The following is a 13,783-nucleotide window of genomic DNA, read 5'->3' as shown; positions in this document are numbered from 1 at the left end:
AACATCATTTGAAAAATTAACTTTGATGATTGCATAAACCTACTAAATTATTGTAACTTTTTTGATACTTTTTTTTTTTTTTTTTTTAAACTTTTCATTTTCTCAAACTTACAAGGTCTTTTTTATGTGATATGGATAATCTTTCTTTGCAGGATGCCTGGAATAGGGCCAAAGCAATACAATTGCATTGCCTGTGGTAAACGGACAAGCCCCCAAGAAAGACGATTTGTTCATTGTGATAGTTACAAGGATTACGGAAAATACCTTGGACTTGATAGTTTTGGAGAAAATGATGTAACATGCCAAAAGTGTTTTTTGAAATATAAAAGGAAAACAGAGAAATCTGAACCCAAGGTTGTAGTTACTTCTAGTTCCAGTAGGTGTACACAAACTGATACAGATTATGTTCCTCCATGTGCCAAAAAACTGAGACCTGAAGCGAAATTGAAGAGTCCTCAAACTATACTATTACCAATTATTTCATCTGGTAATAGTCACTCAACGTGTTGTATATGTAAGAGAAGAGGTCCAAAACTTTTAAGCGTTTCAGCTGAGAGTAGGTATAGGCTATTTGTTGAGAAAGGTCACCTGCTGTTGTCAGGATCTAGGTGTTGCTGCAATCATCTCAACGCAGACAAATATTTCAAAGATGGTGCCTTGTCTATGATAAAGGATGACCTTTTGAAGGAAACAACCTACTTCAACAGAACAGAAATTATATCGCTGATTAACAATGTTAGATCTATTGCTCTTCGTAATGAAAAATATAGAATTGATTTTGACAATAACAATGCTTTAAATGATTTGGATTATCAAACACTGACTGGCCTTACGAAGGACAACTTCGAGGATGTTTGTTCTCACGTAACAAATACTGGTATACGGTGTACCAAAAACCGATTGTATTGCTCTCCTCCTTGTTAAGTTACGAACTGGCATGTCAAATAGACTATTGTCAACTATTTTCAATATAGGAAAGAGCAGCATTAGAAGGTCAATTGTGACAGCTAGACATTTCCTTACAATTAACTTTACTCCAAAATATATTGGTTTTCAACATGTTACTCGTGAGGATGTCATACAGAAACATACCAGGCCACTGGCACAGGAACTTTTTGGCAGTATATGTGAGAAGGCAGCAATATTAGTTGTGGATGGTACGTATATTTATATACAAAAAAGCAACAATTTCAGATTCCAAAGACAATCATTTAGTATGCATAAAAGCCGTCCTCTTGTGAAGCCGATGGTTATTGTAACAACGACCGTATCATGCCAATGCAAAGACCAACGATGCCAACATCTTAAAGCACAGCTTAAAGTCCAACATGGAACGTATGAAAGAATGGCTGGAGGAAGACGACATCCTTGTCGTAGATCGTGGATTTAGGGACTCACTGGACTTCCTTGACAGCCTAGGAATAAAGAGAAAAATGCCAGCATACCTTGACAAGGGTCAAAAGCAGCATACCACAGAAGAGGTAAATATTACAGCTGTAAAATTAGGGGTGAACAAAAATGAAAAAATGATATTTATCTGTTGCTATCCAGCTTATAAATGTGGTATGTTTTTTAGAGGACTCCAATTTTAATGCACTACAGTGTACATACTTTATTTCAATACAAATGCTCTTTTTATTTGTTTATAACAATAATCAATGCATTGTTAAGATAGGTAGTTGTCACAGTCTAGCCAGGTATTTACAAAGAATAATACTTGATCCCATTAAATTACAGTTTAGGTGGGATATGTGTCTCCATTTCAGTTGAATGTAGTCGTGCTCAGATGGAGATGGACTCTTTCCTGCAATCTCTATTCTTATATTAATGTCATCCGGGGATCAAATATAATAGACTCGGGAGTTCTTCCTTCAATAGTTTCATTTAACATTCGAGACAAAGACCTGTAAGACAAAACAAACATGTTACTCAAATATAAACTGACGTACACACACTCTCCGACTTCGTACCTATACACAAATATACACCAAATCGAGCACACCCTCACTCCCATTCGCACCAACACTATGCTTACCAGGCTTCCCGATCCCCTCAGCTGGATGGTATATATATATGTTGCTAATGTTGCTGACCATCAGGGTGTTACAACTGATCCTCACGGATAGCAGTTATAGAATGACCAGTATAGGGTAAGAGATTTAGCAAGAAAGCTCAGTGCGCAGGCGCAGTGAAAGTAAAGAGAGAAAGTCGTGCCGCTCGTCGAGTGTCGTGTCCACGCTCATCTGTCAGATGAAGCGTGCATGTCCGAGGTCAGAGTTAACATCACAATACAATACATGAGTACAACTCATAACAGGTAACAAGTACGGATATAACACCACAATACGATTCACAGGTACAACAAGTACAGATAACGAGTATATTGCACAGGGACCTGACACATACAACGTACAACAATTACCCTGGGTTACACATTCCCCCCCCTTGAGGAGAAATGTGTCCCACATTTCAGTTTCGAATGAAGTGTGTAATAATCATAGTTCCAACTAATTTAGGACACACAAAATAACATAATTCATCTTATAATAACGAGTATATAATCATAATACATATAAATGTATAAAATCCAGGCAGACCGTTCACTACTGCATCATCTGCTAGCTACAATGTAGAAACAAAGCAACATTATCAATATTTACACAAGCTGACACTACAACAAATCTTAGGTAATTTCTGCTCCTGAAACACAAAGTATTTGGATGGTTTCATTCATAGTTTGGTGAAATTATAAATTACTTAATGATCATTAAGTAGCTGTTTCACGTACTGTTTCACAACTTGTACAGAGCTTTGTTTTAACCACCCAGACACACCTAAAACTATGTCAACTAAAACTATGTCCAACATGTATAATAAACCTTAATATCGTCACCATGGAAATAATGATAACATCAAATACCACTAATCTAGGATATTTCTCTAAAACTGGCACATGTATTTACACATTGATTACTTCACTTTTCTTAGGGGGTTGGGTTCTCTGCAAGAGATTGTAAAACCAATCCCCATAACGTTTAACTGTGGCCCTGGACCTCTCAGACCGTCGTGGTCCGTGTTTGTCTGGTAAACTTACGGTTTTTTCCGAAATCGTGTCCGAGTTATTGTCCAACTTTCCCTCAGACTCAGTCTCTGAAGAAGATACAAGACTCGGGCTTTGATCTATATTGGATGGAGGATGTACAGTACATGGACGTTTGCTGACTTTGCTATCTGAAGATTGCGGTACCGGGGGTCGTTTACCTGGAGCGAGGAAAGATACCCTCCGGCGCTGTGGGACAACATACCTAGTCGTTGGATTAGTATCAGAACTACTGTCACTCTCTGAATACGAGGAAGTACAGCTGTCATTAACCTGCCGAGGTTCCCGAGAGATACGGGTAGTCGGTCGTTTTGGGAGAGCTTTGCGGCTCGCCTTAACCGTTTCCTCAACAGGTAGGACATGGAATGGCAACAACATATTTCTATGTAGCGTGCGCACCGGTCCTATACCATCCTCCCGTTCAACCATGTATACTGGCATGTCGGGATCAGGTACATCTTTGACCCTGTAAGGTTCTTTATCCCACTTGTCAGCAAGTTTATGTTTCACTTGGAAACCGACCTTGCGTACTAAAACCCTATCTTTTACCTCCAACCGGGCTTCCCGCACTTTCCCGTCATACCTGGCCTTGTTTTTCTCGGCACTCTTGCTGGCTTCATTGCCCGCAGCTTGGTATGCGTATTGTAGGGTTTTCCTTAAATGTTCAACATAGGCACCATGGTTGGTCTTTCCTTTCCCTGGATCAATTCCCAGGAAGGCATCTACGGACAACCTTGGGTGCCACCCAAACATTAGAAAATGTGGGGAATAGCCTGTGGCGTCACTCCGAGTAGCGTTATACGCTTGTACCATAGGGGACACATATGATTTCCAGTCTGATTTCTGGTCATTGTCTAGAGTCGCTAACATTTTCAGGAGGGTTTAGTTAAACCTCTCGACCGACCCATTACCTTGTGGATGATATGGGGTCGTTCGAGTTTTCCTTACCCCAGCAATTTTGCATAGATCCCTAATGACCCCACTCTCAAAATTTCGGCCTTGATCGCTATGTAGCTGTTCCGGAAAACTGTAATGAACAATAAAATGTTCATACAAAGCTTTAGCCGTGGTATAAGCCGTTTGATTTCGACAGGGAACCGCATGTGCAAAGCGTGTAAAGTGGTCTGTAATTACAAGAATGTTTTCGTAATTACCTTTTGACTTTTCCAAGCTTAAAAAGTCAATACACACTAACTGCATCGGCCTAGAGGTCTCAATAGGTACCATACCTGCTGCAGGTTTGACTGGAGTCTTCCTCCTGATACACCTGTCACAATGTTCTACCTTGTATTCAACGTCTTTCTCTAAACCTGGCCAATAAAACCTCTGTCTTGCTAGCCATAAGGTCTTTTCTTTGCCCTGATGGCCGACGTCATCATGAATACCATTCAGTGCATGGACTCTGTAAGTCTCTGGGAGCAGTAATTGCTTGACTTCATAACCATCTACCGTAGCTACCCTATAGAGAATGCCATCCTCAAAGCGGATGCGTTTTTATTCTCTCTTAGATACTTACGTACCTCAGGTTGCTCGATCTGAACCTCTTTCCCCCGCGGAAAAAGGTCGCTACTGTAGATCTTTCTTAGCCTAGCAATTATTGGATCTTTACCCTGTTCCTCTGCCCAGTTTATAGTACTAAATCTACCACCGACTTCTGTCCCATCTCCGGCCGAAAGCGGAACATCTGCCGTGACAGAATCTACTAATGGCACTGACGCCGTGGCCCGCATGACATATGGCCTTCACTGTATCAGAGAACATACGGGATAGTCCATCTGCATCATTATTCATCTTACCTGGTCGGTATGAGATGGTAAAGTCATAGTTTGCTAATGCGGCCACCCAGCGATGGCTTGTGGCATCCAATTTGGCTTTGGACAGTATATAGGTCAAAGGGTTATTATCTGTGACAACCGCAAACGTTGACCCATATAAGTAGTCATGAAACTTATCCGTCACTGCCCATTTTAACGCCAAAAACTCCAACTTATGCGCTGGGTAGTTTTTCTCACTAGTCCGAAGACCACGACTAGCGTAAGCTATGACACGTTTATGACCCTGATGTTCCTGATACAACACTGCGCCAAGGCCTGTCCCCGATGCATCAGTGTGTAACTCAAATGGGAGGGAGTAGTTAGCATAACTTAAAACTGGTGGTTCAACAAGTTTCTCTTTGATTGTATCAAAGGCTAACTGTTGTTCTTCTCCCCAAATCCATTTGGCAGGAGCTGTTTTGGGCTTGGGACTTATTTCCGTTTTTGTTACTTTGTTATTGACACCGTGACCTTTCAATAACCTATTTAGGGGCTCAACTATTTTGGAATAGTTTTCCACAAACCGCCTATAATAACCTACAAACCCTAAAAATCGTCTTAAGTCCTTGATATTTTTAGGGGCTGGCCAGTCTGTAACAGCAGCTGTTTTTTGAGGATCGGTACTTATACCATCCTCTGACACCACATGACCTAGATACGTCACAGAGGTGTTAAATAGCTCGCACTTTGACGGCTTTAACTTAAGACCATGCATCTCAAGTTTCTCGAACACCGACTGTAGCCGTCGCAAATGTTCGTCAAACGTCTTGGAAAAAATTAATATGTCGTCAATAAAGACTAGGCACTCGCGCAAAAGCAAATCGCCCATACACTTTTCCATCAGACGCTGAAACGTGGCTGGGGCATTCGTCAACCCAAACCCCATGCGATAACACTCGAAAAAACCTACATTGCCGACAGAAAATGCTGTCTTCTGTTTGTCATCCTCTTCCATCTCGACTTGCCAATACCCTGATCGGAGGTCTAGCTTGGAAAAATATCTTGCCCCCTCTAAGGTATTTATTACATCGTCAAACCTCGGAAGCATATATGCATCCTTCTTGGTTCGAGAGTTTAACTGCCTATAGTCTATACAAAACCGGAGGGTACCGTCTTTTTTTCTTACCAAGCATATATTGGAAGAGAAAGGACTCTGGCTCTCCCTAATTACACCCTCATCCAACATGGACTTGACATGCTGGCGTACTTCCTCGAACATTGCTGGTGGTACACGTCTATATGCTTGTTTAAATGGAGTGTCATCCGACAGTTCAATCTTATGTTTGATAAGTGAAGTTTTCCCTAAGTCAGTTGGATTTTGAGAGATAATATGTGACCAACTTCCTAACAACCCTTTTACCTGGTCATACTGTTCGTTTGTCAGATTATCCTTACCTATCTTAACACCTAGTTCCTCAGGATGAGATAAATAGAGGTTACACAACGAGTGGTTGTTGGATATGGAATTTATTTCACACGAGTAAGTTATTTTTTAAAAGTTACAAAAGACACGAGCTTTAGCGAGTGTTTTTTGCAACTTTTAAAAAATAACTTACGAGTGTGAAATAAATTCCATATCCAACAATTTCGAGTCGTGTGACCTGTTTCTACCACAATAATATCGGCTTGAATCAAAGGGAAACGTGGCCAAGTATAATTTTGCGTATGCAAATAAAGTGTACCGGTGACGTCCGGGACCCGGTGATGTGACGTCATTAGATTATTGATGACGTCAATAACAATTGCAGCTTGGGTCAAAGTTCACCGTGTTGGCCAATCGAAATGCGTACAGAGTTTATACCACGTGTGGTATAAACATATTGTTAATCAACGGCTGTAATGATTAACTGATGGTCTGAGAGTTGAATAACACAGGGTATTGTGGTAGAAAACAGCTTTACCCATTTCCGATGCCAAGTTATCTACGATCTTTACTTCCTGTACTTGACCAAAACATGCCTTTGGGCCAATTAATACAGGTTTGGCTGTCAAATTACATATTTTAACTGGTACTCGTACCACACTAGACCCCCCTTGAGTCTTCACTACTCTAGGGCAAACAGCTATAGTCAAATTTGCGTCATCCAAGTTTTCTGTTACCACCTCACTTATAATAGGGTCAAAATTCCTGATAAGACCACTAACAACTGTCATTTCATACGGCTTAACTACAACTGTTTTCTTGCTAAGTGACTTGACTGGATATTTGCTACACTGCATACCCTCAAAAGCTGTAAGCCATTCCCTAGGCATATCAACTGACACACAACTACCCTCAACTAAGTTTCGGTAATACCGAATGACATTCGTCCCTACTAACACTGGACATTGCTTGTTGTATGGGGTATCTGGTACCACTAACACAGGTACTGGTAACTCAACCTCAGATAAAACTGGTACTCTTATCAAACACTCTATGTATCCTTTATAAGTCATACAAGATCCATCTGCTGTATGTATCTCTAACCCTAGGTTCTCTAAACCTTTTATATTTGGAGGAAACTTCAAATTCCTACACGCAGACTCTGCTATAGTAGTTACCATTGAACCACTGTCAATCAAGGCTTTCAATTCAGTATCGTGTATAATGACACTACTCTCGTTCACCTCGCCAACCATTCTATCCAATAAACCTTGGTCATCTTTCGAGGCAACGGTCCCTACTTGACCAACAGCGGGGACCGCGTCTAGTTTGGGTACTGACCTTGCTTTTTACCCTGACCTTGACCTTTAGTTTGACCTTGACCATTAGCATGACTTTGACCATGACTTTGACCATGACTTTGACCATTACCACGGTAACCCTGACCTCGGTAATTCCCTCTACCTCTTTGACCTCCATTGCCTTTATGACCTTGATTGTCATAGGAGTTCTGACCTTTGGAGCCTTGATTGTTACTGTCACCAGAGTTCTTTAGCATATTCAAAATCTTATCCATTTGACTCTGAAATTTTTGTTCTAGCTTATCTATTCTTTGCTCAACTGACGCGTTTACATCTGTGGTAAGTGACTTCTGATGTCCCTTCTTACTACTATCACTGACCCCTTTAGACTCCTTAACAGAACTAGAAATGTTGATTTCCTTTTCTACCCTCCTTAACTCTCTCAAGAGTTCGTCATAATTTCTAAGCGAGTCATACTTATGCCTCGTTTGAGACTTAAGTCGGTCTGATGACAAAGATGTCCAGAATTTGTGCCTTAACAACTCATTTTTAGCGCTAGCTTCCAAATACCCATTCTCTATGGCTACCTGTAGTATACCTTCTAATCGACACCCAAATGAGGTGACCGACTCATTCTCCTGCTGAGTGGCATTAAAGAACTCCTGCATAATCATTCCATTATTGGAAACATCCCCAAACAATGTATCAAATTTCCTTAGGATTTCATTTGCACTAGCCTTATCGCCTAAGGTAGTCATAATTTTTCTGGCTGTACCCCTCAATGATTTCCTAATGCCTAACACTAAAGAATGGGACGAATATGTAGGATCTCCCTGAATAGCCCCCACATCACTACGCCATTCACGATATGAAACATCACCTTTCTGAGGAGGATCATCACCAGAAAACTGGGAAATCTTTGGAGGATCTGACAATCGAACTACTCGACCCTCTCTTTCATATGGCATACCTACTGGAGTGCTAACCTGTCTTGGACACTGGGGAGTAAAATTTTCCATGGGGGATCTACCGTACTGATTAGGGTTAGGAGCAACCACATGGAAGTTACCAATGGCTGGCACTGCCTGGTTCCCATACTGAGTCTCTAGCGGTAAACCAGAAACACTCTGACTCCCGTGGATTACTGGGGGTTGATGAAATACCTCATCATCTACTCCTATTTCTGGCATAGCAGCTGCCTGTGTCATTCCATCTGTATTGACAGTGTCAAACCCTCTACTTCCCGGCTCTATACTAACACTTGCCCCAACATTACATTGTGGTACTTGCCGCGTCCCTGGGTAGTTACCTCCTATCCATGGGTCCCTACTATACTTACCTGGGTTTGTCATCAATTGGTCTACAACCGGATACTCTGACGCCGGTATCACTACATATCTACCAGACTCTGATAATCTACGCAGTATATCCCTCTCATTTTCTGACAGTAACTCATCCATATTGCCTTAATTTACCAAAATATTTTATACAAACTAAATATAACTCAACAAAACTAACTATAAATATACAGAGATGTGGTTTGCAAATACAATGTATCCAATGTGCTAGGTGATTGGGCCTCCCCTTCCTACAAAGCACAAGGCACACATGTACCGCTACCAACTACAAACATAACTTATAATAGAAGTGGAAAAAAAATGCACAGCGAAACCGGAGTTCAAACCCCTGACCTCTGAACACTAGCCGAGTGATCTACCGCTGATTGACCCGGTCCTGTTTCGCTACACTAACCAATAGAAATATACACTAAATATTAACTTTATACACAATGTTCAATGAAAGAAAGTGTGAACTTTTTCATCCAACACCTCGCCAACAGGTGAGACGGATGAATACCATCTTTGTACAATCCGAAATCTACAGACACTCGGAAAGATTGTCCCTTTTTCTTCCTATAACGGACCAAATCTACCCTAAGACAAGGAGATCGAACCGTCAACACTGAATTAACTTGGTGTATGTAGTCATTCAGATTCAGTAATCTTTCCCTTAACACCTTATCTTGTTCTGTGAATGACTCGGGATCCCTGTGTCCCTTCACCCTATTCCAGGTCACTATAGAATATGGTGGAACCTCAACAAACACCAACTTTACCGAAGGGAACTGGTTAACAAATTTCACATATCTATCAATAAAACCAACCAAATATTCATTGGCAAATCCATTTGAGTGGTGGCGGAGAGATATAAATTTACCAGACTTTACAGTTAAGTCACATGTACCTAGCCAAATATATAATGTGACCTTGTCAAATATTTGAACTTTTACCTTGAGATTAGCCAAAACCCAAGGCCAAAAATCTGCAAAACGTGCACCCGCTTTACAAATGAATTCAGGATTAACTCCTATAGATTTTGAAATATCGATATTTTTCAATAAAGAAAAACCCTTGCTGCTGGTAAGCACTATCGGCTTCCTTGTAATCTTTCCATTCCACTCAACTGACTTGTCAACAAATTTTTCTAATTTACTATACATGCAGATAAATAGAAAATGTATACAGCTCAAAATCAAATTCACACATATATATAAAACATACAATCTACATATAACATATAAACATATATAACATACAGTCAATTCAACATAAAACTTGTCAAACTGTCATTGTCAGTATTACTGGTTTTTCAGAATTGAACTGGCACATATAGAAAAAACAATCCTTAAAGGAATTAGAAAATACACTGAAAATACAAATGAGAAACAAAAATACAACTGAGAAGAAATTCAACTGAGAAGAAATACAACTGAGAAGAAATACTACTCAAATCAAATTTTATGATATAACACTACCGGAAATTTTTAAAGAAAAGCCCTATATAGAAGCCTGGTAAACAAGTGCACACTTTTTACTCTAACATACTTACATTACTTATGCGTGCTCCACTGCCTCCATCCGACTCTTTTTCACACAAATAACACAAATGAACAAATTACAAATACGCGAAAAGTCAAACAAACAAAGTCATGACATCACATGCTAGATCTTTTCGTCTTCTTCCCCAGGGAATGGTCCATTGTCCATGTCCGTCGTCGGAAAGTGTGAATACCCTTTGTAGGCCTCCTTAACTGATGTACGTACGTACGGGGAACCGGTCCGGTGCTGGCCTGGTCTTCATACATGTATCTTTCTTCACATTAACGTTGGGCGCCATTATCATCCGGGGATCAAATATAATAGACTCGGGAGTTCTTCCTTCAATAGTTTTATTTAACATTCGAGACAAAGACCTGTAAGACAAAACAAACATGTTACTAACAAATATAAACTGACGTACACACACTCTCCTACTTCGTACCTATACACAAATATACACCAAATCGAGCACACCCTCACTCCCATTCGCACCAACACTATGCTTACCAGGCTTCCCGATCCCCTCAGCTGGATGGTATATATATATGTTTCTAATGTTGCTGACCATCAGGGTGTTACAACTGATCCTCACGGATAGCAGTTATAGAATGACCAGTATAGGTAAGAGATTTAGCAAGAAAGCTCAGTGCGCAGGCGCAGTGAAAGTAAAGAGAGAAAGTCGTGCCGCTCGTCGAGTGTCGTGTCCACGCTCATCTGTCAGATGAAGCGTGCATGTCCGAGGTCAGAGTTAACATCACAATACAATACATGAGTACAACTCATAACAGGTAACAAGTACGGATATAACACCACAATACGATTCACAGGTACAATAAGTACAGATCACGAGTATATTGCACAGGGACCTGACACATACAACGTACAACAATTACCCTGGGTTACATTAATAATTATTATTGTGATAATCTATAAATAAAAAATGGTTGGCATTTTGTTTCAGGCTAATTCCTCTAGACTCGTAACAAAAAATACGTTGGGTTGTGGAATCTGCGAACGGGAGACTGAAACAGTGGAAATACTTACAGAACATCATCCCAAACAGCCAGATACCTGTTATTGGAGATTATGTGCGTCTCATTGCAGCACTGTGTAACCGATATCTAACTCCACTGAGCAGTGGTACCATTGATACCGACCAAGTTGTTGCAGCAAAGATGAAGGTAATACATTTATTAAGCAATGTTGCTATGGTATGTCCTTTTTAACACTCCTTGCTTTTGATGACAAAACAAATTATAAGAAAGCACACTAGTGCTACAAAGTGATACTAGGAGATGGTTTTATTGTGTACAAGGAAACAAACGTTGAATTAGTTACCTAGCTATCTTAAATATGCTTGATGAGGTGAGTCATTGATATAGTGTGTTACTGATACACATTTTGTATACTACCCGGTATATCTTGATGTACTACAATAATTGTACATACCGTATTCAGATGAGATACTAATTGTCAGTACACTATTAATATCACTAACAAAAAACATTTTAACATTCCTCATATTTTACAGGTTCTTTCTTTGAAAGGAAATGCTCTCCAGGAAAGAGTTAAAGAGGAGAATTTGGAACGAAGGACTGTTGCATGGAAATCCCTTTCATCGAATTCCATTGAATTAACCGACTTCCCTTCAATGTCAGAGGAGGAGCTTCGAAACCTGACTATTGGTGTTTACCAGCTAAAACTTGCTCGCTCATACACACATGAACACCTTGCTGAGGATGGGGAATATGTCATCATGGTAAATGACGGTACAGCTGGATTACTCAGGGCAAGGATCCAAAGTCGGCACACAAGTTCGAAGACCTACCTATTGTGGATCGACTATAGCCCCGCAGTCATCAATGGCTGGTATTGCCAGTGTAAGGCTGGTGCCAGAGTTGTTGGCACCTGTGCCCATGTTGCTGCAGTGATATGGTATATTGGATATGCCCGCCATGTTGGTACGGTTAGGGGAGTCCGGAATTTGTCTGAGTATTTGGAGGATGCAGCAAATGTTCCAATTATTGTGGATGTGTCTAGCGAGGGTGATAGTGATCCGAAAGAGTAATTGTGGATTATATATACTGTATATGCCAACCTCTCCTTCATTTAGATGGTTACCAATTTATTGCATAAACATTGTAACTTGATGTATCCATTATATCATCAAATACAAGTAATTGGACGTACAGTGTAATTGTCTCATCTAATGATTTATTGAAGGTCTGAATTTAAACTGTAAATAATTCACATCGGTAACAAATTGTTTTGTATAATAAGCTGATTTGATTTAATCACCTGTCACACCAAGATGTGTTTAGGATTACTGTGTTTACAGGACATAGTCCAGAGTTAATTGTGTTCAGTGTACAAAATGCCAATCTCAGAACATAATTATTTTGGTTTAATATTGAAATATTGGTTAGCTAATAGCATACTTTGATGATCTATAATGTCCATCAGTGGATTGATGTACTTTGCTCCAGCAGTATGATCTGCATACAAATGTATATACAAATGTATTTTTCCTCTTGTTGAATATATTGTTGCCCAATTATGAAATTGTTATGATAAATGATAATGCTGCATGGCAATGTTACTCATCATGTTGATTTTATTATGCTTGTTTGGATTTAATATATTGTATGAGAAATTCATGAAATTCAGACTTTTGTCATTTTTTACAAATTCCTTACCAATAACTAAATAATTAAAGAAAACATTATTCAGCTTATCATTCAATAGACTGATTTTGGCATACAATTGCATCCTTAGAAAATCGTGTAATAAATGAATAAAGGAGTTGGAGAAAATTGTTCATACTGAACTTACTATTACTGTTGCTATGGAGACACATCTTTAGTTAGGACAGAAACATCCGTTGCTAAGGTAAAATGATTGATACGAATAATTTTCATTTTAGCAGACATGTTTCAGAAAACTACACCAGTGATCACATTTTGCAGTGCATAGTCGACCTGTATCATTACCTTTGAAAAAATCCTAGAACGGTTGCTATGGAGAAAAACCAGTTGCTACAACACAGCAACTAGTTTATTCTCAAAATACAACACGGAAACTTTTATATTCAATTTGTATATTTGAAGGAAATAATAAGTAGACCCGTGGATTTGTTTTCCTTGGAGGGATTAATTATTAAGATCTCTTCAATGGCCGAATAGCAGGGATATGGTAAGTAGGTTGCTAAGGCCTGTTGCTAGGTAACCAGTAGAAGGAATAATTTTAAACCATGTTTTTTACTAATCCCATTTGTTGGTACAAACATGGTACCAAAATAATGAAAATCTGAGATGGGGCCAAAAATG

General features: G+C 39.6%; 1 protein-coding gene across 1 annotated transcript; it reads left to right on the top strand.

Moving 5' to 3' along the window:
• The first annotated feature begins 11,426 nt into the window (after positions 1–11,426).
• Positions 11,427–13,119, top strand: LOC117322192. The gene is made up of 2 exons (XM_033876962.1): positions 11,427–11,638; positions 11,989–13,119. Exons 1-2 carry the CDS (start codon positions 11,633–11,635, stop codon positions 12,523–12,525), a joined length of 543 nt encoding a protein of 180 aa, XP_033732853.1. The 5' UTR covers positions 11,427–11,632; the 3' UTR covers positions 12,526–13,119.
• Positions 13,120–13,783: the final 664 nt, after the last annotated feature.

The sequence above is a fragment of the Pecten maximus genome, chromosome 2, assembly GCF_902652985.1.
Source record: "Pecten maximus chromosome 2, xPecMax1.1, whole genome shotgun sequence".
Lineage (NCBI taxonomy): Eukaryota > Metazoa > Mollusca > Bivalvia > Pectinida > Pectinidae > Pecten > Pecten maximus.
This window is presented reverse-complemented; position numbering and strand designations above follow the sequence as displayed.